At 39.1% G+C, this 27,273-nt stretch overlaps 1 protein-coding gene across 1 annotated transcript in view; it reads left to right on the forward strand.

The window, feature by feature from the left end:
- LOC104409925 (roundabout homolog 2-like) overlaps nucleotides 1-27,273 on the forward strand; it is a gene marked incomplete at its 5' end in the record, with an annotated part of 58,266 nt that overhangs the window by 20,862 nt on the left and 10,131 nt on the right. The window contains 4 exons of the mRNA XM_010019955.1: nucleotides 732-888; nucleotides 6,686-6,946; nucleotides 10,212-10,429; nucleotides 24,037-24,207. Of these exons, the coding sequence (XP_010018257.1) occupies nucleotides 732-888; nucleotides 6,686-6,946; nucleotides 10,212-10,429; nucleotides 24,037-24,207 (807 nt within the window). The remainder of the gene's footprint in view (nucleotides 1-731; nucleotides 889-6,685; nucleotides 6,947-10,211; nucleotides 10,430-24,036; nucleotides 24,208-27,273) is intronic.

Consider the following 27,273-nt stretch of genomic DNA (forward strand, 5'->3'; position numbering starts at 1 on the left):
GCTCACTTCATTTCTACTAGCCTTCTCCATTAAAGCCTTCTCCATTCTGATGTACGTATCAGAACTAATACCTCTTCTCCATAGTGGCAGGAGATACTTGAATCCTGTGAAAGACAGTCCTAAAACATTGCAGATGACTTCCTGATGTTTTTAAGAATGGAACTTAGTATCCTACCAGCAAAACGCTGCTTTCCTTTGTTTTGACAACTTACACTTGGCATTCTGGCTGAAAGGTATTGACCCTAATGACAAATTCTTTAAAATGGTGCCCTTAACCTCTGTGTTTTCCACGGTAAGAGACGATGTGAAACAATGTCAGAAGCACATTGAATTCTGACATTTGAAGTAATTTCCTATCGTCTACTGTATTTTAGTCCAATAGTGAATGAAAGAAGTCATAAAGCGGACATGAATAAATCAGTAAATACGTTTCTGATACAGCAAAACATGTGTTTTCTTAGTTGTGCACTACTGTGGTGCAAATGGATGGAGTTTTAAAAAGAAGAAGAGATCTTCAGCAATTATTCAGGATAATTTTCCATTCCACTGTTATTATTTATAACCTTGTAGCAGCATTAGCACGCTGATGCTGATTCTGCTGAGATATAAATACATCTTCCTGTTTTGGGGCATGCCATCTGGAATCAGGATTCTCTAAAAGAAATGTAAGTAGCTAGCGTTATTCCCCACTTTATATCGCTAACATTTTACTTTTCTTTTTGGATTTGCAGGTGGCAAAGGAGGGAAAAAGAAGAAAAACAAAAATACTGCCAAGCCCCAGAAAAGTAATGGTTCAAACTGGGCCAGTGTTCCCCTCCCACCCCCTCCCGTGCAGCCGCTTCCAGGCACAGAACTGGAGCACTATGGGGTGGATCAGCAAGAAGCAGGGTAATTTTTTTTTCTTTTTCTTTAGAAGAAAAATCTGTGGTTTGCAGAGATGAGGCTTTTTTTTTTAGTTCTTCAACTTTTCCTAAGTGACAATAGTGACAATGTTATTCTGGTTTGTTTAACAAAAGAGAAAGAGCGCCTTATCCTAAAGTCCTATAGACTTTATTCAAGGCTACGGAGGTTGAATGTTTGAATAGCTTCTCTTGAAGATGGAAATAAAAGTGACCTTGCTTCATCATCACGTAGGGCTTCTCTGCTTACTCATGCTGAGAAGTATCTCACCTCACATGTAGCTCAATTGTATTCTGTTGGGACTGCTTGTTCTATGGTGGGACTGGCGCGGGTAAGGATGACATAATCTGGTTCCTTGTATTTTTTGACTACTTTGATGTCTAAAAATATTAAAGCCAATAGAACAACCTCCCCACACATACACCCCTACAAAATTGGTTTAATTTTGGAAGATCAACCAGTGGATAATGATTTTCTCATTGGCTTTTAGAAGAAACTTCACAGTTGAGGAAGGCATGCTATTTATAAGCCTTTAAACAACTCTTGAGTTTCTGGAACCTTTCACTTACTTCTTGATAGCTTAAACTTGTTCTTAAGGACACAAAATCACACAAAAAGCACTAAATGAGAGGAAAGAGACATTTCCTGCACAGAGAACAATGATGGAATGCTTTTTATGAAGTGAAATTATGACATACCTGGGTATCAAACTCTGGAGGAGAATCAGAGTATGTAGAAGAATAGTTTACTGTGGTCAGCTCTGTTGGAACCTTTAAGAATCATTGTTCTGTCAGGGACAAATTTCTGCCTGTTTAAATACATGGATTAATCAATATTTCCTAAGGATGAAACATATGTTTTAAAAGTCATTGTAATAGCTTTACTGAGTAAAAATATTTCAAGTGTTATCTCTTCTGGAAGCATGAATTGATCATCATTATTTTTATAATGAAACTTAGAAGAATTAAATATTAATTATACCAAGTCCTTCAGCTCTCAATATGAATAATAACTGTGTAAGTTGAAATGAAAGTAAAATGAAGCTCCATTCATGCTGTATCAGAGTTAGAATTTTAAGCAAATATAAGGGAAAATGAATAACCTTACTGATTGTAAGTGTTGTTTAAATCTCAAGTCAAAAAGTGCATGTAATCATTGTGTTCTGTATACTGTTACAAAAAGCCAAAATAAATTTAAGATTATTTCCCCTTACAATATTTGTCTTTATCACTTAAAACACATTTGCAGCCCTTTCACTAAAACAGTTATGCTGTAGAAGGCAAACAACTTGGATTTCCTTTCAGGACAATGAAATAGCATAAAAGGCAAATGCAAATACCTTCTAACGAGATGCCTTGTGACTCAGGGCTTGACTCCTCTGTTGCATAAAATATCTGTTATTTGGCTGGAAGCATTGATGTTGGTCACCAAGATAACACTGTTTATTTAAGGATAAAGGTAATCGCCAGTCTTAAGGTTCCCAGCAATTCAGACTTAGTTTTTCCTATGATTATCTTTGGATTACTCTTCTCAGGGGTTTTGTTTTGTAACATCTCATTAATAGTGGTTGTAACAAGGCCTTCTAATGTGCATTTTACCAGACATAAAAAAGAACCATTGAAGGTTAGACAGTATCAGTCTTGAGCTACAGTAATTTGCAACCAGCTTTGCTGAACCCAATGAGTCTGCCATGCCCCTGGTTCCTGAGGAGGCATCCAACAGGAGTGGTCATTTGGTACTCAGGGGTTGATTTTGTTTCTGTGGTTTTCAACGTACTAAAATCAACTGAAACATAGACTGCTTTCCTTATGTTGTCTTTTTGACACAGTGGGTAAAAAAAAGAAGCTAGCAAATTTTGTAAACTGTTTTGGTTTTCCTTATTTGCTTTGAGGCATACTATGTATGACAAGTTCAATGTGTTTTGATTTAAGAATTAATCACATGCAGATGTAATTATATTGAGGATTACAATTGAAAAATGAGCTTCCAGTCAGAAAAACTGAAGGCTTTAATAAAGTTCTCACAATGTGATATGAAAGGTGAACTTTTAGAACAATAATCCAAGGAAGTTGGCATCTAAACATCTTTTTCTGTGCTCTTGAATTCACGTGAGTTTCATTAGCATGAGTATCCCAAATAAACTAAACAATCCTGACACCTTATTTTGCTTACTAGAAAATAAATCCCCAACAGCAGCAAGTTCAAAAAAAAAGTCCCCTAACTTAAGCATAAGCAAGGAAGAAAAAAAAAATACGCTTAGTTCTCTCTACCGTCTTCTCCCCAGAAGAACTGATGTTTGCATTCTCCTCCATTTTAACATGAACTGCAACACACATAAGGAAAAGTGAACATGTTAGTCCAAGCAGCCACTTTATTTAATATGGTAGCTTTTAGGATGTCTTAAATTCCTAGTTTAAAAAGTCTGTTCTTCTGCAGAAAGTCTGTTTATACTGTTGTTTTCCTGGCAAGCTCTTCCCCTTTTTTGTGGTCTTCTAGAAACTCTGTGCTTGTTCCTTGTTATTTTCCCTAATTTTCTATTGTATATATTGCAGTCTTTGAAGTTTCTCTTTTCCTCTAGTAGCTCCCAACCAAGGATGTTCCTTTTCTCTCCCTTTTCAGAAAAGATGCTTTTGCTTGGTTTTATCTAATAAGCTTGACAATAAGGAAATACCTATTATTTATTCATTATCACCTATTTATATTTTTTCACTGATAATACGTATGAGCTTGAGCCAGCTCCAGTAAAGGCAGTCCTCATACTGTTATCATTGGTTATTTTTATTTCTTTCTGTTGATTACACCTTAAAAAGGAATGTTGGCTGCTGGATGTCCAGAAAAAGTAAAGAAGATAATACCTTTTATTTTAAAAAATCCTTTCTGGCAAGGCCTAGAGAGGGAAGCTTTCTTTGTGTAATGAAACACAATCGTTTCAGAATGTGCCCCTTATCTATCAATCACCCCTGGTTTTTATTTTGAAGAAAAACAGTTATCAATGTAACAAACCAAGCTTTTTAATAGCAAAATATTACTACAGAATAAAAGTGCTGAGAATAGAATAAAAATTGTTAGAAACATAGAGCGTTATGTTTGTTAATTAGAACTTATTAGGGACTTAATTATAATGAAATTACAAGCAGAGGTCCCTAGTGAAGTTAAGGTGCTTTGATTTTAATGGGAAGTACTTGAAAAAGGTTATATTTTCACCAAGTTTCTATATGCAGAAAACCAAAAAGAACATGGATGTGACTGATATTCACTATGCTGATTCCAGAAGTTTCAATAACTGTATCGTTTATATGAGGTGTAGTTACTGCTTTTTCTGCAGGTATCTTTTTGTATTTTGTAAAATGTAGGTTAGAACTGGTGGCTTTTCAGGCATCTTACATTATAAAGACAAAGGTTCTTGTACCTGAAATCTGCAATCTCCATGTCCTGAACTTCAGGCTTAGGCTCTTCAGCATTTCAAATAAAATCTAGGTAAAGGTACGATACTTGTGCAGAATCTTTGTACTAAGAAATCTTTTTCCTAAGAAATCCTTTTACTATCAAGCTGAACATTTGGGGATTTGAAGCAAGTAGGGTCAAAAGGTGAGCACATCCAAAGTTCTTTTATGCATTACTGAAAAGTCACTGGGGAGTATCTTTCTGCCCTGTCCCTTTTAAAGAAGAAACCATTATACCAGAGCATGAGGTTGAGAGAGTAAAAGTAAGTGACAGAACTGTTGCACTGTACATTTTTAGCAGCATGAGTTAGGATGGTCCCTTCAACCTTGGCTGGCAATGTCATGAGTTAATATTGCAAGGAAAGACAAATTAGAGCTATTCATAGCTTAATTGTCTCCTAAGGAATCGGATATGTACCATATAACATTTTCTTAAATCTCTGTTATGAAAATGATAACCATCAATCACTCAAAAGCTCCTAAATGCCAAGTGTTAAGATGCAGTATTTGTTTGCACCTCTGTATATAGACGTATGTTTGTGTACCTATATATGGTTATATCTAGATATAAAGTGATATGAGCTGTAATTACAACATGTCTTCTGCAGACTTTTGGATGATTAAGCCAGGTTGGTTTAGCTATTCTGAATCTGTGCTTTTAAATACAGACTACAGACCTCTGAATAAGGAAAAAGTAGTTTAGTTAATTTTAGAAATCTTTGGGTTTTGCTTAAAGTGAACGTTCTGTTCATAGTATGGGTTTTAAAACTTCTCTGTCTCAGTGTTCCCAGCCTTTTGTAACCCAGCTTCGCGCCTAATAAAATCGGCAGTGATTCATTTTTCTCTGGGAAACTGGTAATTCCATCTTTCCAAATCAGAAGCATTAAAGGAGTGTTTTTGAACTGGTTTGGGAAATTACCTGTATAATGCAATGCATTACTTGCGGCACTGCAGAAAAAAGGGTTGTACCTTGTCAGCAGTCCTTGAAGGTGGAAAGAAGATAAAGTGACTTAGACAATGCTTGGGGGAATGGCTTTTGGAGGGCAAGATGGTTTGACAGTGAAAGAACTGTGAGAGCTTTTGCTTGTCTGTTTGCCTTTTGAAAAGAGCTGTCTATCTTGAGGTATTTTGGAATACACTGGGAGTTAAGAAATGTGTGAAGGTGCTCAGGGGACTGCAGGCTGGATGTTTGGAAGATGGGAAGAATAGTGTTGCGATCTTAGTGGTGTGATCATCAGCAGAGCTGTGTACAACTGAAGCCGTGTTCAGACTAGGGAATTACTCTGGGGAGATGATGCACAGGGAACAACCACGGTCACCACGGCCTAGGCATCTTGAGTGATGCTGGTGCCTCTAAGGGACAGTGTCCTGGGATGATACTGTAACACAGCACTGACCTGAAAGGTCCTGTGATGAGTACAGACACAGAAAAGGGATGAATTGCTGGCAAATCTTGCATAAGAAGTGGTAATAGAATATAAAGCTGCTCTTTCTAGCCCTGATCAGATGTAGCATCACCTCTTACACCTTTGGTATTGGACTAAGAAGCACAAAAACCTACCAGAACATCTCTTACATGCGAAGAGAGAATTTGGTATTAAAGAATATTGGTAGTTTTTATTTTTTTATTTACTTTGGGCAGGCGTGTTGGAAGCATTGAGACACGTAGCACTTCCTAGGTAAGTCCCTGTAAAGATTGGTTAGCAGGTGGGGCGCTGGCAGAGCTGCCAACATGTGTGCTAATGCTGTGACATAGCATATGCTTAGGGTCAGTGCTGCTGCAACATGAATGTGTTACACATCATAGTACGTATCTATGTGCAGTGTGGAAAGAACAGAATTTATGTGGAAAGTGCAGCTTTATAGTGAAGCTACAAAATAAAAACAACTGGTAAATTTATAGACAAATAAAGGGGAGGATAGGAGTGAGGATGTTCCTAAGTGCACCTACATAAAGCTCGATCTGCCTTTTAAGAGCGCTGCTGTTTTCACGTTTAGGTCAATCTTCACACGTTCTCCTAGGTTAATGATCCAGGAAGTGAGTTAGTTCATTTTTGTTGTTGATTGTGGTGTAGCATTATCTAATCACCATTAGCAACTGTTATAATGGATCAGTAATTTTTTTGTTGCACAGCTTGTTCAAGTTGCTTAACTTAAGTTGTGGGAAAAATTAAGCAGACTCGGTAAAGAGAATTTAAGCAATTATGACCCTATTTTCAATAAATGTTAAAGCTCACACTGCATGCGAGGGTTCAAACTGTAGCAGAAATCCTGTATACTCTCTACTGCATGGCAGAGATGAGATTTGATATATACTGTGCTTACTTGTTTTTTCATTTTAGATATGACAGTGATGGTTGGTGTCCGCCTTTGCCAGTTCAGACCTACCTACATCAGGGCATGGAGGATGAGCTTGAAGAAGATGATGATCGTGTCCCCACGCCTCCTGTGCGAGGAGTAGCTTCATCACCTGCCATCTCCTTTGGGCAACAGTCAACTGCAACCCTCACGCCTTCTCCACGAGAGGAGATGCAGCCAATGCTTCAAGCCCACCTTGATGAATTAACTAGGGCTTACCAGTTTGATATAGCAAAGCAGACATGGTAAATGTTTGACGGGGGAACCTTGGGAAATGAATAAGCATAATAATAATTTATTCCTTGATGGCATAAACATTGACTGTGTTCAACAACATTTCAGTAATGTTTCCAAAGCAGTAAAATGAAAGAAGTAGCAAAACTACAGTGTGAAGGCCTTAAACATTAGTTAGTCCTTTTTAAACAGTAATGCTTGATTATATGTTAAATCTTGGCTAAAAGCTCATGAAAATAATACTCCTCTGGTTTTAACATATGTTCAACTAAATAGTTAACATCAACCTACTGAAAACCTTCATGCAGCTGAGAGTAGTCTCTTTTCAGGCTAGCAAAATGTATGAATTTCTTAGGATTTTCAAAAAACATTGAGGTTCTAAATTCCTGATTAAAAATAATGCTAGCACTGGAAATAGCAACGTAGCAGCTTTTTACCTTGTGACACATGGGAACGAAGCATTTGCATCTCTGACTGTAGTTTGAAATACCATGAATATTTCTGATTCATAGGGAAGAACCCAGAAGTAGCAGGAAGGAAGTTGTTAGTATTTACGAAATGGACCTAGCGTTTTAGAGTGCTTTATGCCTATTTAAAGGAAGAGCAAGCAAATACCACACTAACATTTCCCCTGCAAAACAAACAGAAGCAATGTCTTCAGGGACTGAAAAAGAACTTGTCATCTGCACCAGGCTGGGGATATGGTGAAGGTCAGTTGCTTTCTGCGTGTTCCCTGAGCAGCAGTTGTCCTTTTACAACTTTTCTACCCAGACAAAGCCTGTGAATCTCAGAGGAGAGGAGCAGAGCTAGTTACCGAATGGCATGCTGCCAGCAGAGGAGCAGCCTTTCTTCGCTGGTAAATAAAGCCACAAAGTTATTCAGCTTGAGCTACCATAAATAGATCAGGCAGGTAGGCAGGCAGTGCCAAATCAAAGCCAGCTGTTTTCCCTGGACACCCTCGAAGCCTCAAGGCTTGTCTGCAATCTGTACTCAATCAACAGGGTACTTTGGTCCTGCTGCAGTGCCATGCTGCCAAGCACGGACCCCGGCCTGCCTGTGGGACAGACCCAAATCCCAGGCAGCAGCTAGACCTGGCCTATTAAAGGTAGCTGACTTCTGAGCCAGCACACAGATGCATACCCTATCTATGCAGTCATCGCTGCTGTATTTTGCAGCTGTTACCCTTTCAAACTTTGTTTGTTTGTTGCCCTGCAAACTGTGGGTATCAGTCTGGGAGTGAATAACAGCAAGACTCTGAAACAAAGCCTCTTCCAGCTGACAGGATAGGTCTTGCTCTCTTTCTGGAGAAAGAAAAGTTGTTTGGGAACTTTCACAATGTGCTGAGGAATATACAGATTTTAACATCGCTTTTGTGTAAGGTCACAGTAATTGAGCCTGAAATGCTGAAAAGAATATCCAAGAGACAACCTTTTTTTCATACTAGGACCTTATAGCAGATACCGAGATGAATATTGAGGCTTGCAAATACAAGTGATTTTTGTAGTAGCTGGGACATGGAATTGTTTAATGCTTGGATGTTGTTTGGCTGGACACGTATCATGCTGTTCAGCAAATGCTGTTCAGATTCAGTGGAAGGTCCTCCATTGTCTGAAGTGGGAAGGAAGAGTTCTTTACACAGTTAACCTGTCCATTGTAGCGGGAAACAGAACAAGAAGATGTCTTACTTACTGTCAGATAGCTTACTTCAGGAGTAACAGAAGAGGAATACAGAGACCAGCCAACTAGAAATTTAAGAAAGAGCACATTGGAGATTACTGGAAAAGTACATAATCATTATGGCCTTAATCCAGCAAATCACTTAAGTAAATGCTTAACTACAAGTACATGAGAAATTGACTTCAATTGTTCTATCGCATGCATAAGGCTAAGCATGTACTTAAGTATTTTTCTTGATTGGGAGCTAATCACACTGTTTATTGAGGGTTAGTTAGATGGTAGTGCCCTTTAGCCTAGTGTTTTGAACGCTGCATAGCTAAGAACCGGGTGTCCAGGCAGGAAAGTATTCAAGAACTGCTCATCAGAAGGGGGTTGTATATCAGAAGGGAGGCATTTGCTCTGCAAGGAAGCTTCAGAATGAGCAATGAGTTAAAAGCTACAGCAAGGTGGAGAGAGATTCCAGTGGTACATAACATTTACCGAGACATTCTCAGATCCAATGGATTTGTGTTATGGAAAAAACCTACTCTTTGAATAAAGAAAATGATTGCATTCATCAAGTGCAGGCAATAATGCTGCACAGTTTCCATCAAAAACGTGTTAGAGCCGGGAATATAAACAGGTGACAGCTGGAATTTTTTCTGTTATGCTGATGTCCAAGCAAGAGACCAGCAGAATGCTGGATCCCATCCAGAGCGCTGCTGATTCGAGTCAGGTCACTCCACCTCACGTACAGCCGCCCAAGGATTCCCAAATGCCTAAGTGAGCAATTCCAAGCATGGCACATGCTCTTTCGCAAGGCCAGTGGCGCCTGGGTCCCCTGGCGCAGCTTGCTGTGTACCTGTAGTGCTGTGGAGAATGCTGCATTCAAAACTGATGATTCTTTTCCTTTCTAGCCTCTCACAGATCATGGGAATGAAGCTCCAAGTCCCATCCCATGCTTGCCTTTGGCCATTTAGCTATCCTGTGGTTGTTCTCTATCTTTGTTTTATTTATTAATTGTGATTGCTGCATGCAGTAATTTCACACATGCGTGCCCTAACACTGCTGCAATTAAATCAAGTAAATTACTTGGAACAGAGCAAAAACAAAGAAGGCCTCACTGATAACGGGTTCACTGGATTTGTCATTTTTTGCTTTTCTATTGGTCATTTCCTCCTCTTTAGGGTGACTTCTACTTAAGGGAACTGAGTCTGTTTAAGCAGAAGTAGTGACATTTAATTTTGGCTCAATGTGTGATTTGCAAGGTGGAATATTGGGTGAGAAACTTACATGCTAGGTTGGGATTCAGATTTGTGCTTTTCCTTGGACTTCCCACCTGATTTCTATAGCCTCCACACATGTCATTTGTCATCTGTGAAAGGACAATTTTGACCTTCCCCATCCTACTGGAGGACAAGAATATTTAAGACTGGAAAGTGTGCAGGTACACTGGTATAGGAAGCTATGGTGAATAACTGAGCTCACTTATCTTGAGTTTGACCTAATAAGCATGTTTTGTAAATGTACTTCAGGACTTAATGAAAGGCTTATCTTCTGTTGACCACGGGGTAGAGAGTCTCATCTGTTCTGATGACATTTTCCTGTTTGTTTGTGTAGGCACATCCAAAGCAATACACAACCTCCTCAGGCTCCAATTCCCCCCCTAGGATATGTATCTGGAAACCTTATTTCAGATTTGGAAACGGATGTTCCGGATGATGATGATGATGATGATGATGATATTGAAGAAGAAACTGTAGAAATCAGCAGGCCGCTAAGAGGTCTAGAGCATACTCCAGGCTCCAGTATGGACAATCTAGACAGCTCTGTGACAGGTAATCAAACACAGTTAACAGTGACACCAACTTGTTCCTTACAGTCAAACACTTTCTAAGTGAAAATTTATTCCACTCTATTTCTGTAACATTTGAAATGTGCTAATATTAAACAGTAAAGGTAAAGAAGGATTTGAAAATACTTTGCTTTGCTGCAAAATGATAAGAAAATTCATGAATTTTAAAAAGCTTTAAAAACTTGAAAGAAAACTCAATTATATCCTAGCTTTCATGAAAAGTTCACTCTACTGGAGAAGCAAGCCAGCTACATAAAATGGAGGGGGAAGACCTCATCTTAGGAATATATATTTCATAGATCAGGAGCAGCATAAAAATGTTACCTTAAAGCACTTTTAGATATTTTGCTGGGTAAATGCTTTCACAGATGAACACAGGGAAGTTAAAAGACGTCAGAATAAGTGTAGTTAGACCAGCACAACATTTATTTGTAGAGTAAATACAACATTTGTGTAGGAAAATGTGTATTTTGAGCCTACTTTGTATTGCTGAATTTAGGAGTTGTTCTCTGTCAGTGGATATATTTAATTATCCTGACACTCCTTCCTTCACTTCTTCTCGCCCTTTGCATGCCTTGGAAAGTTACCACAGGGATCATCAGAGAGGACCTAGAAAGGCATGCTAAGCTAATGCACAGAATCTGAGTGAATAGAATTGCTGGTGATGAAACATAGGCAGCAAAAGACATTTTTTGAAAACTAAAGATTTCATATGGAAATAATGTACTTTTTCTAAGTATTGGTATATTTCCCTTTAGGTTGAACTTGGGTATCTATATACCATATCCATAATGTACAGCTGTAGTGGGGACCCAAAAATACATAGTGTACGTAGCCCATAAAAGCTAGTGGGTGCTTCTTCAGTCTTTGATCTCAGCAGAAGAACACTGGTTGTCAGTTGTCCATTAAGGGACACTTGCTCAGTACAACTTACTTACTAGCAGAGCACCACTGAATTTCATCCCTTTCTGGATGAAATTCTGGACCTTTGAAATTCCAAGGATTTTGCACCCTCACTTAAACAGTGCTGTTCTGAAAACACTGCAGGAAGATGACAGTGATGGAGCATCAATAGCTATAATTTTCTTCATTTTCCCTTGTTGAATTATATAGTGTGCAGCTTAATCCCACTTTCCAGGTTTTCTTTCACCCTAGGGCCAGACTGCTTGCCAATCTAATTAAGATTTAAGTATTGTATCTCTGCTGCTGTGATTTGAAATCCAGATTCCACTGAAGGCCATAGAGTTAAAGTTTAAATCCCTGAATTGAGAAGGTTAACTTATTAGTGCATGAGTATGTTAAGTCACTTTGCTTGAATTTCTAGTGTAATCTCCTTCAGGCTATAATTCTGCATATTTTTGCATATCTCACTACTGGCTTAGAAGCCTTCCCATTAGGAATGCAGTAAGATGCTTGCACTTGTAATACAGCAATAAATAAAAAAAACTAGGTTGCTATGTGTTTTCCATTTGGTGTGTATTAATATGCCAAAGTTGATATATCTGTAAATCAGAAAATTAATGTTTTTCACATTTGCATCTTCACCTAATATTTCGGACCACCCTGGCTTGTGCAAAGCAAGGAATGGCTGCATTGCCATTCCAATTTGTAGACTTCTGTGCTTATTACAATTTATCCTTTTATGTATAACATTCAAGCTTGTTATAATGGTTATAAATCATGTTTAATTATGGAGTATTAAAAACTTCCTGGTGTATTTTTTAAGAAATTGGGCAGAAGCTGGTAATGCAGATCAGGAGTGTACTTAAGGTGGTCTAAACGCATTCCCACTCATCTCCACCACTATCTTGATGTGACCTCATCCAGCTGAAAATTAAGGTTTTTCTTTTTCTTTCGCTTGTGTAATTACTGTCTGGGTCTGTTCCTTGATCTGGTTCACACTGCATGGCAAGGTGTTTGCTGGCACTCCAGGAAGGGAACGTGCAGCTGGAAGGGAAGCAAAATGATAGACCACCCTTAAAGCATAAAGCCAACACTCACATTGACTTAAAACAATTACAGAACTATAGCCTTATGAAAATACATCTGAAGTGTTCGTCTAAATGATCTGTAAAATGGCAAACTCTCTAAATAACAAAACTATTTCTGGTTTCCTCCGTTTCTATATGGGTAAAACCTCAATTTTCTGAAGGCTTGTTTTGGGATTGTTTTTTTTCTAGGGGTGGATTATACTTGGGTGAATTGTTCCAAAAGAGTGTTTTAATTTGTGTGTTTCCTCTTCTGTTACCTCTTCCAGGCTGCATTTACTGGTGTTAAGGAGGGTATATAACAAATTACATTCATGGTTTCTAAGCTGCTTCCCCTTCTTTAATTTGATTGCTTTTAGAATACTGTAAAACAACTAACTTGTTCTTTCTTGCACTGGCAATATATAAGGTACTTCTTTTCACAGGGCTTTTGGTGACTTAAGCAGCATTTTCCTAGGAATTGTTATGCAATGTTTTCGCTGCCTTAAACATTATATTAAATAATGGAGGCAAATGGCAACAGCTGACCCAGATGAAGCAATCTTAATGTTCGTTTTCAAGCACACCTTGTGAGTTCCATGTTTGTGAGAATTCTAAATTGACATGCCTTAGTCCAGACTTCCTCCAAATAGAGATGCTGTATGGTCAACAGGGCGAGCTTCCTCATCCTGTACTGTTAGCATGCCTCAGCAATGACTTGAAGATGCCCACTCTTGAAGTGAAATGGTACTCAGTTCGTTATGGCTGAACTGGGACTGAGGTTTTCATCCAATGCCAAATGTGGGATTCTCTGAGGGGAAGCACTGGTGCTGGGTGAGCCAAGCTCAAACTGTTAAATTCTTCTGAAAACAGAGTGTTGCTCATTTAAACTGTTTGAAAGTCAGGTTGTCTTCCAGGTCCTTGATTTTTAGTTACAGCTAACTGGAAATTCAGACAAGCATTTAATCTGTGCTGTTAAGCTTTTCTCTTTGCAGGTGGCAGAGACATAATGTTGACATGTATAATAAAGTGAAAAGAAAGAAGTGCACAGTAACTATATCTTAACATTTTCCAGATATTGCAAAGGAAGCTCAAGGAGGGAGGTTTAGAATTGAATGTTTGTGGGATGGAATATGAAATTGAAGCCAAAGTTTTCCTTCGTTCCCAGCATGGTTTGTTAAGATACTGAGTTACTGATTCTGATTTATAAAAAACCAAACTGAAAAGCAGCTGTAAAGCATCTGCCCACGTGACCACTTGACTTTCAATTTACAATTATTTAGGGTTGGTTTTGCTTTTGGAGACACACTGAAATATGTGGGTTTTTTTCTTTTGCTTATGTTTGATGTTTGCCTTTGTAATGAATTGCAGGGCAGAGTTATGGCATGAATGGTCACCAAGATTCTGTTATATTTAATAGACTTAATTAATTGCATATGATGACTGTAAAAGAAATCAGTTTGCTTCTTAGTGAAATCACTTCGAAAAACACTGGGTTTTGTCAGATCACAGTATTATGATGTGGGGGTTTTCTTTGCCCTTTCCTCATCTTCTCCCCCACCCCAGCACCACCAGTGAAGATGGTAGAGAGAGCTGCTCTATCTTCAGTCCTTCCTTTTGACTGAGGGGAGAGAGTCACCCATTAGCTAGCATGGAAATTAGAACAAGCCCTTTTCTACCTAACTGGTACAAACTGCTATAAGCAGAGAGATATTCTTGTAAACGGTACCACTGCAAATGGATAACAATTTTTTTTTCAATAGAATTATATAGATCTGAAATGATAAAGACCTCCATAGGCTGTATAACTCGGCAAGGAGGAAAACCCCTTATTTGGCATGTGTTGGTCTTGATTAAAAGAATCACTGATCACTGTCTGTATGATAAAAGTTGTTCATTCGTTGTGTCTGAGTACAAATGGAATAATTCTTGAAAATTGTACAAAATCATTTTCATGAGCCATATTTTACCATTGCAGAGTTCAATATTTATATTGATTTGCTTAGGGATACCTATTGCAAAAAATTCTGGTTTATAAGCAGTTAGACAGATTGCATTTAATAGGAAGAATGTGTTTCATGGATTAAATATGTGCTCAGAAAATAGGAAACTGCTACTTTTTGTATCTCATAAAAATGGTAATGCAACAATTAGCAGGGTCATATTATAAAGCACAGACTTTACTCTAGCTTAATGGATCTAGGGATATGCATTCATCAGCAACGATAGATTTAGCATAAAATGACATGTAAATGAATTGATGACTGATCATAAATTAATTTTAGTGCTGAAGAAGTAATAGAGACACAGCAAGATGCCACTTTATCATAGTATTTTACTGCTCAGCAACATTTGAGCAACTACTTAATGTTCTGTGTGCATTTCTTCTCTAACAGCTTGAATAAATTCTAGAAATTTTTGTGCCTTTCAGCAATATGGAAACCAAAAAAATTTAGAAAGATTGAAAATGCAAACACCAATAAATTTGGCTAAGTGACATAAATTCGGTTTTCATTGAATGTTTATGAAGGGCATTAATTATGGTTGGACCTGTGAAGTGCTAAATAGGTATGTATGGTTTTTACCTCCCTTTGTTTAGTGTTTCCTGCCCCAAAGTACAATTTTTAAAACCAAAGCGTTATTTCAGGTGTATACATTTAAATATTCAGGCATTTATGTTGAGTATAATGTAAAGTATAAGACCAGATCTAATTTTTGAAGTGTGATCATATTTATATTGTGCATTCAGCCCCTTCAATTATTCTTTCATATATTAATGGTACAATGACTTTTGCCTCTTTTAGTCCGTCATTTCCACCAGAATCAGCAGACATTCATTCTTTGTAATCACAACAGCAGTCAGAGATATCCAGAATAGGATGATGTCTTCCTCCCATTCAAAGGCTAAAGGAATTCTGTAAATGATTTCATCTGAAGTCACATCAGCCCCTATGGACTTCATCCGCACTTCACAAACCTCAGCAGTCTAGCCCTGTTCCAGCAAAAGAACCTGCAGAGGAGCAGGGGCTTAATGTTATCTTGGTCTTGTGAAGAAACGCACATAAGCATACACATACAAGTCCCCGGTGACATCACTTGTTAATTTTAAGCATGCACATAAGGTTTGTTACAGAGAAGTACCTAATGGAATTTTCCAAAGTGTTAGGGTTGCAGTGAGCAGCTTTTACTTCACAAGTGATCTTTTAATTTTTTAAGTAAACTGAGAGTACACTTTTCCAAGGAAAAATAGCATTTTTATTGCCTGCAAAATGCCACTAAAAGCGGTAGTATTCAGTCCACAAGAAGCTAGCACCTCTCTTCCCTTCACCTTTCCCTGAGAGCAAAGCAACTTTCTGTTTGCGTTAGAACCAAGAGATATTTTATGGAGCAAGAAAGCCGAGTTCAACTTTCACAGAGTTGATTTTGTTCTGCATAAAGCATTTACTGCTGCTGTCAGCAAGAGTAAGATTTACAGTTGCCAGAAGGTGTAAAAACTCAAATGTGCTCTTGGAAAACACATAGTGAGCTGCATGTAAAGGAGACACTAAAAGCCTATTTCATTCCATTTCAAAACACACGGTTGATCTGAAAGGGACATCAGCATCTCTGACTCTGCCTTTGTTCAGAGAGAAACAAATGCGCATCTGATTTGGAAAACAGGAGGCCAGTGGATGCCTTTAAACAAGCAGTTTACACGTTAAGGCAGCTGCCTGGTGGCCTCAGGTGCCAGGGCTGGGCTCCAGCATTCCCATGCATTCCAGCCAATGTCCACACCTCTGGAGGGCAAAGCAAGCCAGGGTTTTACTGCTGCAAGTTTTGGTGAGGAAAACATTGAGGAAACTGAATAGCTCAGGAAGCAGTAGAAATAATGTAGAGATTTCACAATTAGCTGCCTGGTCACATTCAGCTTTTGCAGATTCTTAGTATATCTCATACTTAAACATTGATTATTTTTTTTTATTGGATGAATTTTAGTCCAGCTTTTCAAAGAGTAGGTAAAAAGTAGCCACTGTTCTTGGTCATACCCTGAAAACAATCACATCCAAATTATCATGTGTACTGTATGCTGTATAACAGCTGAGTGCCTGGTTAGCAAACAGACAGAGGAACGTGAGCAAATGGCAATTCACACCTAAGTTCCTCTAAAACACCCATAGTCTTGTGCCTGTGATACTGAAAACCTGTTCTGTACACTAGTTGTTTTTATATGTCTCTGTGTAGTCACAGAAGTCATAGAATAGTTTGGGTTGGAAAGGACCTTCACATCATCTAGTTCCAACCCCCCTGCCATGGGCAGGGACTCCTCACACTAGACCTTGTCACCCAAGGCTCTGGCCAACCTGGCCTTGAACACTGCCAGGGTTGGAGCATTCACAACTTCCTTGGGCAACCTATTCCAGTGCCTCAGCACCCTCACTGTGAAGAACTTCTTCCTTATATCTACCCTAAACTTCCCCTGTTTAAGTTTAACCCCATCCCCCCTTGTCCTACCACTAGAGTCCCTAACGAAGAGTCCCTCCCCAGCATCCTTGTAGGCCCCCTTCAGATACTAGAAGGCTGCTCTGAGGTCTCCACGCAGCTTCTCTTCTCCAGGCTGAACAGCCCCAACTTTCTCAGCCTGTCTTCATCCGGGAGGTGCTCCAGCCCTCTTATCATCCTTGTGGCCTCCTCTGGACTTACTCCAACAGCTCCGTGTCCTTTTTATGTTGAGGACACCAGAACTGGACACAGTACTCCAAGTGAGGTCTCACAAGAGCAGAGCAGAGGGGCAGGATCACCTCCTTTGACCTGCTGGTCACACTTCTTTTGATGCAGCCCAGGATACGGTTGGGTTCTTGGCTCAAGCACACCCTGAAGCTGGCTCATGTTTGGTTTCTCATCCACCACCACCCCCAAGTCCTTCTCTGCAGGGCTGCTCTGAATCTCTTCTCCGCCCAGCCTGTAGCTGTAGAGAGTAGAATGTACCGTTCAAAACCTTTGGGCCCTGAGACTAGGAAGATGCACATTAAATTTTTAGCACCAGAGTACCCTCCTTTGATATCTGTAGGTCTAGTTATGGTTTTACATTTCAGCTTGTGCTTACATATTTTGCAGAATATGTTGATAAGCAATTGTTTGAAAGTCCTCAGCTACAGCATTTCACTTTCTTACATCTTCATGAAGTGTTTTATCTGTTGTATCTCTTTTCATACATCATCAGTAACTGTTACTAAGCCTTTTTACTCTCCATTCTCTGTGAAGTCCTATCGCACTTTGATTGTTAGTTCAGAAACTGTGTTCTGAGAGGAAATTCAGTTTTAGCCTTCCCTTCCTGTTATCTAGGCTTCCTTACATCTGTTTGCATCAAGTCGAGTCTGTTTGGAAAATAACAATTTTCTGCATGCTTTTGGCAAGCAGAATCAAACTCTGTCACTCCTTGTTGCACTTAACACACTTTCTGCCTGTCAGACCTCCACAGACCTCTTCGGTTTCTTTTCTTGTAACTTAGGAGTGCATGGACTTCTGTTATTATAGCCTGTCACTTTGCTGACATTAAAAGGTTTGGTCACTGCAGCATCACAAAATAAGCCCTTGTTCTTGGGCTTGCTGTTGCAGCATGCTACTGACTAAATTCCAGTGTTAATTTATTGCACTCATGACTTGTTTTTGCAGGATATTTTAATATTTGACACCACCAATAGTTAATCAGCCTATCTGTATGGTACTGAAAAGCAAGTCAGTATAGATTTACTAGTTCGTAATTTTTAACACAATAGTACTTTCTCGGACATGGATTAAAAAAAGGCTACTGTACTGCTACACATCTCACAAACATCTGCATAAATTCAGTTGGTCAAGTCAGGGCCATGATGTGTCTCTCCAGATGTGTCTTCGTATCTCTGGATATCAGTTCTTTGCAGGTTCACATGGGTTCACTGGTCTTTTTCAACATATGCACGCCACTGTTGTTAAAAATCAAGTCAGGTATTTCAGGATAGGTGCTTGTGCTGCTTCAGAACAATACTCTATGTCTACACAATGCAATGTCATGCAGCAGCTCCGCTCCCAAAAGCAGCCTGGTAGCTCTGCACTTCAGCTGGACTTGATAAATAATCAGCCTCGCTGCCCTCTTCCTGTAGCAGAGCTGGGTACTTGGTGCTAGCAAAGTTTTCCTTGCCTCCTGCTCCACTTCACAGTGTAGAGCTATCCTGTGACATTTAACCATGATTTTTAGAACAGAACAGAACACCATCAACTCCATCTGGAACCACAAAAGAAGCAGAATTTCAGTACTTTAAAATGGACTTGAACTGAGCCATAGTTTTTGCAAGTATGTTGTACTGACACACTGGGCAGCGTGTTGATGCTTCGTGCCTTGGAAAACATAAAAGAAAATATAAATTAAGAACAAATAAGAGGAATCCTTCCTTCACTGTTTTGCTCTTTACATTCCAGTTACATCAAGGTTTCTATATTTCTTTCATGTGTTTTTTCCAGTATCTGGTTTTCTGACTGTACTTTTATGATATTATCACTTTCCTCTCCTGTAGTGGTGGTAATCCATAGCTAGAAGGTACCATGAGGCCAGCACTGGCTTAGTGACTGTCTCAGTATTGAATCTAAATATACATAGCTCCATTCTTGAATGTTAATTGTTTCTAACCTTTTAAGAAAGTAACTTTAATCCATAGAGTGAACCGCTTTAGGTCAGATTTCTTCAGGCCATTAAAATTGCTCATCTATTTTAAGGTTTTGCTGGAGAAAATGACATAATGCCAGTCTTGTTCAGGATAGCTCTTGAAGCCCATATGTGACTTCAGCTATACCTACTGAGACTTACACTTGTGCTGTCCTAAATTAAGACTTTGTTTTGCAAATATCAAACTAGATATTGATTTATAATAATTCAAATAAAAAAAATAATCACATTCATTTCAATCCCAGGGGAAAACTGCTACCTTTCAAACGAATTTATTATGGAGCCTTTGCAATTGTAGAGAATATGTATCATTTTGTTTACAGGATCAAAGCAACATGGGGCAAGCTATGCATGAAATCCCACTTAGCTTTGATAGTGCTTTTTTATACCAAGCTCTGTCAGATAAACTTCGGGTTTCCTGTTGTGAAAGGACGTATTATGTGGGTCTTCAAGGTTTAGTTGAATGCTGCTCTTTTGTACCAAGCTCTGTCAAATGAATTTTGGGTTTCCTGTTGAGCAAGGACATGTTAAATGGGTCTTTTAAGCTTTAGATGATCAAACAAATATCAAATGTGCACAACTCACTAGACCCCTACATTTGTTTTTAGGTTCAATGGTAAATGGATGGGGTTCTGCGTCTGATGAGGACCGTAACTTTTCTAGTCATAGATCTAGTGTAGGTAGCTCCTCAGATGACTCGATCTTTACCAGCGGCAGTTTTGCACAAGCACTGGTTGCAGCAGCAGATAAAGCTGGTTTTAGGCTGGATGGAACCAGTCTGACAAGAACAGGTTTGTAGATTCAAAGTTGATGCTTTCTTGCATGAAGGGTGTCTCTGCCTATTCTTCTCTTCTCAGTGAACCTGCGTCTCACACCTGTCTAACATGCATGGAATAAGGTGGATGGAGATACTTTGATCAGTATATTTTAAACGAAACCTTGCGTTAGGTTTTGGTTTTAGTGATTTGAAGTAGTGAATAGCATAAGCTTTTAATCTGCACTTTCAATCTGCTGCAGTTTCCCTCTGTGCTGACTCTGCTATAGATTTACTGACATATGCTCGGTTTACTAATTTGATGAAGAGATCACTAATAATTCTCCCGTGCAGTCTTTTGATGATTTTGGTTCTTGCAAAATCTCTGGTGATGAACAACGTATTTAAACTATTATCTCCATCCCTGCTCTTCAGTTGCATCTCTTCCTGCAAAAGTGTATTTTTCTGTGAAGTTTTTCTAAGCATGGGGTGGATTGTTGTGCTTTTATTGTTAACAATACAAACTGTTTAAAAGCCTTTTTAATAGCTGATTTAAAGGCAGTTAATTCAATAAGTTAATATATTTTGATAAAATTTAATTTAAATTATGCCAACTGAATCTGCCAAGATAAGTGCAACAAAGGTAAAGTGATTACTGCTTTTGAAAACAGCCAGTCTTCTAAAATGAATTACTGAAAAGTAAGCATAAATTAGTTCATGTTATTAAAGCTCCATAAGTTTTATTTCTGTAAAAAAAAAAGTAAGTTATTTTTAAATATTCTATAAAAAATTAATGTATTTGCATTTGCTTTGTCTTATCAAAATAGCAGAAGTAACTAATTATTTAAATCCACAAATCTAATAGCAAAGGATGAACCTGGGTCATGTTTTTGTTATGCCATCTCAGCCCATTCCTGCCCTTAGGTCCCATAATGTTCCTATTATTTAAAATTTCTTACTGTTAGTCTGGTGTGAAGTATGTCCTTCAGTAAAATTTGTGAGAAATGTCTCCACATGGTAGAGCTGAAACACAGGCTTTCTACATACTATGACTTCATGGCAAACACTGCCTTATAGGAACATTAGGAATGAAGAACAGAATCAATGGCAAAGTCCTGTTTGGCTAACAAAGTACAGGGTGGACAGACACAGCTTTTCTCAAATCACTGGGAATTTTGCCATTGACTGTGATCACCCTTAAAAGTTATTTCATCGTTAAAAGTAGTGAAAACTCTCACTTGCTTCTTACAGTAGTGGGAAATAGAATAAATCTGTCTCATCATTTGGAAAAAGCAAAGCAAAACAAACCAAAAATGGCTGTAGACCTTCATTCATCTACTATGATGGCCAAACTGTAATTTATAATACAGTTTTGCTTGAAGAGTCTCCTAAAGTCTTGAATGAAAGGAGCAAATCCTTCCCAACTGTATTTTGGTGGTGGTTTTGACCTCAGTAAAAGCTAATATGCAGATTCACCCAAAGTTAATTTGGCTTTTATCACAGACACACACGTAGCAAAAGTAAATGGGCACACAAACACATGTTTTTAAGTAAATATAATTTCTTATTGTAGCTACGTAAATGGAAAGTACAAGGAAAGGAGGAGAGCCCTCCTGTCACTTATTTTTCCTACCTTAGTTAGGTCACAAATGCACTTAAACTAAGTACTTGCATGTAATGCCTCAGACAGACTGCTAAAGTTTAGGGTATCCAAAATATCCAACGTTCGTGGTAGAGATTTTTGATTATTACCTTCTTAATCCTTAGTGATCCAGCAGGCAAAACGGAAACAAAATAAACCCCACGTGTAAACAGATAGCCCTCCCCTCCTTTCCTCACAGAAACCTCGGCAGATGGGAATAACTCCCCAGTGCTTACAGGGTAGCATGGGTCATCAGACATGCCTGTTATGGACCTGCTGCACCACAATAAACCCCGCACTGTGCAAAATGGTGTCTTGTAGTGGAGAAGCAGCAGTATTATTTCTGAAGGTCCTGATTCTCTATTCCTTTGCAGTCTGGACAGTTATTTTCAGCCTTTCAAAACAGCTGTGAGATATCGTCATTGATATGAAGGGAGAAGTCCAACTTGATAGTCTCACATGAGTGTGTTTGATTGCCAAGCATAAGAGGCACTGGTAAATCTAGGTGCATGGTGTCTCTCCTGCCAGACGTTCTGAATCCAGTTTCCAGAAGCCATTGTGTGATTTGCCGTGAAGTTCAGACAGCTTTCCTTTCCTTAATTGGGAAATTAAACCAAGAATTAGTAGATTCATTCTTCTTTTCACTTACACACGAAATCTATCAGAGAGTGTGACATGCTCAGCAGTTCTTACTGGAAGGGCTGCATACGAATACAAGAAACTGTAATCAGTTATTAGGTGCACTGAAAAATGTGTTTAGGGAGCCTGCACATCATTTGTGTTTGCCCCATGTCTGACTTAGGTCAGTGCTATTTATTTTTCCTTGTTTTCATGGGGGTATAAAAGAGAGAATGTTCGGTGCCTATTTCTTTTTCAAACCAACATTCTGAATGAATAAGCACATTTCTTTAGTCAAGAGAATCAGTGTGAAGACTCTTCGTCCTGCACTCACTAGTTGCACTTGCATGCCGCAAGTTTATTTTAGCAAAACATCTGTGCAGTGTGCTGTGAGCTAGGGTGGGATTTCAGGCTCACGTCTGAAGTTCTTTGCATTAGTGTTCTTTTTTTAACTGAAATTTTGATATTTTGTCTATATCTATTTTGCTGTTCTGTCCTTATCTATGAAACAAGGGCTTGGTGACTTGTCTTTGTCTGGCTGCAGCTGTGCCAGCTATAGAGGTTAATGTTTCCAGCCTTTCCCCAAATGATTATTACTGCTCCAGAATTAGCTACTTGGGTGAGTGTTCTGTAACCCATTTCAGTTAAAATGAGCCAGGTTCACAAAGTCATACCTTCTGTTTAAGTTCAATTGGACATAGGGAACATCCACATGAGGGATTCAAACGTGGCAACCTCCGATAGCTGGCAGTGACATGCCGCTGGGAGACAAGCCTGCCTAAGAGCAGTGTCCTCCTCAGGCTGCACATCAGTTAGAAGGTTTTACTGGAAGACAAAACTCACGGCAGGGTAGATCCTGTTCCAAGTTAACCAGAAGATAAATGAACTCCTTACTATTTTGGGGTCAGTTGCCACTTCCCATGAACTTTTACACCGTTTGGGCCTAAACTAGCATTGAAAGGGCAGACCTTCTGGCATTATCCTCAGCAGACAGTATAAAAACATTTAAGAATTTGAAGTATCAGTTCTAAAGTAATTAAAATATACTTGTCAGGAATGACATACAGATGAAAAAAGGAAGGTAAAAGATGGTGATCTTTAGTTTTCATCAGTTATTATTAATCCATAAGCATAGTTAACTGAATAAAAACATCAAATAAGAGGAAGTGAATGTTGTAAGTAAACTGTGCTCCAGCTGTTCCTGCATGATGCTTTTAATGATCTGCTCCATAGAACAGCATCAAGGATTATTTTTTTAAGAGAAATCATGCAGCTTGATTAGTATATATATACACAGATACATATATAAAGATATGAGGAATAAACTTAGTATACATTTTTTTTTTGACATATAAACCCACTGAAAATCAACGTGAACATTTTAGCATTTAAATATACCTCCATTTTTATTCCTTGAGAAAAGAGGCCTCTTAAGCATTCAAACCTACACTGCTACATGGCTTACAAAATCAGTTACGTTTATCTCACTGGAGTTACTCCAGATATACAGTGCATATGGGACCCCCTAAAATGAGAAGCCAGCTCAGCAAACGTGAAGGTGAAAGGCAAGAGGAGATAAATTTGATATGATTGCAGAACTATATTCCTTCCCTTCTCAAGGCTGAGGAGTTGTTATAACACATCTGCTCAGCACACGGAGCAGGTAGGATTTACATGGCATACAGTAGTTTTATCACAACAGATGGAATGAGTTTAATTATAAAAGTTAAAGATAAAAGAATGCCAAGTTTCTCACTTCACTTATTGCAGTGTGTCTTCGAGCAGTTGTCATTAGTGGGTACCTGGAGGGGACACTTGCTCGCCTCTGAGAATTAGACCTGATGTAATGTTTCAGAACAGACATTAGTAGAACAGCCCATTTCAAGGCAATAACATTGCTTTTTTCATCTGGTTTCTCTTTCTCTTTTAGGCAAAGCATATCCTTCCTCTCAGAGACCTCGGCCAAGCAGTCCTTTTTCTACTGACAGCAACACCAGTGCAGCTGTCAATCAGAGTCAGAGGCCGAGGCCCACTAAAAAACACAAGGGAGGACGGTTGGACCAACCCTCCTTGCCTCATCGCAGGGAGGGGATAACAGATGGTAAGTGTTGTGGTGAAGTCCCTGATGAGAACCTGCAACAAGCAGTGGGAGAATATAGAGTAATCTTTTAAAGAATATACATTATGGTACATTTTTTGCTTGGTGAAGTGGGGTTTGCAGGTTCCCATATGAGCAACATGGCAACGCTAGCGCTGTGGAACTTGGTTAAGTGAGTCTTCAAGGAGCCTTTCTTCGTTTCAGCTCTGAACATCTTAGCATCTCTTAGGTTTCCTCAGATCTCAGTGTCTTACCCCAAAATTATACATGAGTTGACATTAAAAAGATGGCCCGTGGTTAATATTACATTATATGAAAGTAGCCACCACAAGCAATAGCAGAATGCCATGAATTCCTAGGGAGAAAGGTAGGGCTAGTCCCAAAATGCATTGTTTGTTTTGTGCTGGTTTTGACAGCTGCCCAACAGTTAAAGTAATACATTCTACACTTCTCTCATGATTCTGCCTCATGCCTTGTCCATGCTGCTTCGTTCCTGACATCCACTGACCTCAGTGGCTTTGTTTCTTTCCTTTACATCTCCTCTTCTCTCAGATCACCACTTCCCATCTGGAAATTTCAGGCATGTTTATTCTGCTCTATTAATGACCAAGATCAGTTCAGTCTTCCATTGTCTTTGTCTGCCTCTTCTTGAGTTTGGCAAAGGATGCAATTGCTGCCTGTAACTGTTGGAGGAGGTCTGGTTAGAAAGGTGGCTGGCTGGCTACCTCCCCTTCATTTCTTCTGATCTCTGTCGTGGCCCCTGTAGGTGTTTAAGTGATCAGAGGGAGAAGCCAGCAAATGGAAAAACAGTGTTAAAGGCACCACTAAGGATATCTGTAATGCCACGCAGATGGAGACGTGATCACTTTCCTCATGCTTTCAGTGTTTAAAGTGGTGCAGTTCTGAGAACTAGACTGTCCCACCTGCCTCAGTGGCTCTCATAACGCTGTCTGGACCATGGTAGTGGGTGTGATGCCATTGAGTCTATCTCCTCAGTACACCTTGACAAATCTTCCTGTGAATGGGGAAGGTAAAATTAAGAAAAAAAAAAATTACTTTAGATTTTAGTATAAACATCTCCCTTATGCTAGTAACATTTACTTGAGAGTTGTAGTCGCTGATCCATAGGGATCATCAAGTCCAACTCCATTATCTTCTTTCGACAGGTAATAAAGAGATTCGGTGGAGAGTATGTTTAGTTTTATTTATAATGTGCTATTTGTCACTCTAGGTGCATGTATAAAATGTATTAAGAGCTTGCAAGGTGGACTGTGGCCACTAAAACCACCAGAGCTCTCCTCTCACTAATGTCATCAGGGGTACAGATAAGGTTCTGCAGTATGCTCTGCCAGATTCCTTGTTTGTCAGACCATGACCCTAGAGAACAGGTTCCAGAAGTGAAAGTCCACCGAAGGGTTACACGTCATGCCCTGGGACTCATTCTCACTACCATATTATTTGGGGAAGCCACTTAAAGTAGCTTAGACTCCGCTCGTATGGATCTGAATTGGTTTAAACATTAATGCCCTACCCTTGTGGATATATTCCAGAGGCCTCCCTGCTGCACAGATCTATTAAATAGATATGTCTGTAAGAATAGTAACTGGAAATTATGGGTGTTGCTTGTGGTGCTGGCAATAATCTTTCATTCAGTTAACCCTTCTGTGTGACACATCCTCTCACCATGAACTGTGGGCCTTTTGGGCCACAAATTCGGTGTACATGTGAGTTTGTGGTACACTCAGTATGGTGGGACCTTAATACTTCTGCTTTGGAGTACTATTGCTATAGAAATATTTAACAATAAGGTGGGTAGCAGAAAATTAATGGGATTCCAGTTCAGGTGATGAGACAGGTGGAAGTGTGACTCCTCAGGCAGTGACTCCATCGTAAAATCTGGCCTTGTTTTATATTAGTGAAAGAGGTCAGGTTTGGAGATTTATTTTAAAAGAGGAATCTCCTATTGTCTTTTATTTATTCTTTATAAAATATTGATCTTACTGGAGTTTGTTTCATATATTTGTGTCAGAATACCAGTTATATACTACTTCCTTCAGCAATCCAGCTCTTAGACAGAGAGTAACCGTAACAGCTTATGGACACTTTTGGCTTAGAACTGTCTGTTACAAACTAGCTAAAGTGCTTACTGTATGTTCCAAAGATTTATAATGTAAATAATAATGGAGTAATAAGAGGACCCTTTCTCATCCAGTCTTACCACAGGAACAAACAAACACAAATGGTACAGCTTTTCCACTTCAATTCTTACTGAATTTGGTCATTAAAACGTAACAGCAAGTCTGAGTCACAGCTAAATTTGCAAAAGAACATTTGCCAGCTAAGGAAGCTAAAGATTGCTGCTGCCACCCGTGTGTTTGTAAACAGAATGAATTTAGGAACCTCTAGTATACACTGCATGCTTTGTGTGGAATACTGCAGTGAACTTGACAGAGACGATACCACTGTGCTTAAGCTACAGTAAAGAAAAAGGAAGTAGGAGAACCTGAGGTAGATCCAGCAATTCTGGATCTAATCTAGGACACGTCATTTGGCCCTGGGCTGTCCCAGTTTCAGTGGGAAGCATCACTATTTATTTATTTTCTCCTGGCTTTGAGATGTCTCGAATCCATTCACTTACAACTGCTTCCTCTTGGATTCATCACGAGAACGTACTTGGTTTGTCTTCAAACTCCCAAGCTGGCTGGGTCCTAGCATCCTGGGTTTAAGTGTCATCACATACTGGGAATCTGTTGTCTTAAATTTTCATTGACCAGGTAAGCTCCAGCCATGTCTTTTCTCTGCCCTTTCCCATACACATCCTGAACACTTCCTCCTTGTTAACTGTACCCATGTGGGGACAGTGGAAAAGGCCTAAGGAGCTGTATTGCTTAGCACATAGCACAGATTCCAGACTGTGTAAGCATATGAGGGTACAACTTCATGCTTACTTTTGACAGCGATCCACACAAATCCCCTAAAAGCCTGATTGTTCATTTTCTCTGGTCGCAGGTCAGAATCCTCTAGAGACTGACTCTAGATTGAGTCTCCATATTTGTCTTGCTGTGCAAC

Source organism: Nestor notabilis, unplaced genomic scaffold (genome assembly GCF_000696875.1).
Source record: "Nestor notabilis isolate BGI_N333 unplaced genomic scaffold, ASM69687v1 scaffold10048, whole genome shotgun sequence".
Classification (NCBI taxonomy): domain Eukaryota; kingdom Metazoa; phylum Chordata; class Aves; order Psittaciformes; family Psittacidae; genus Nestor; species Nestor notabilis.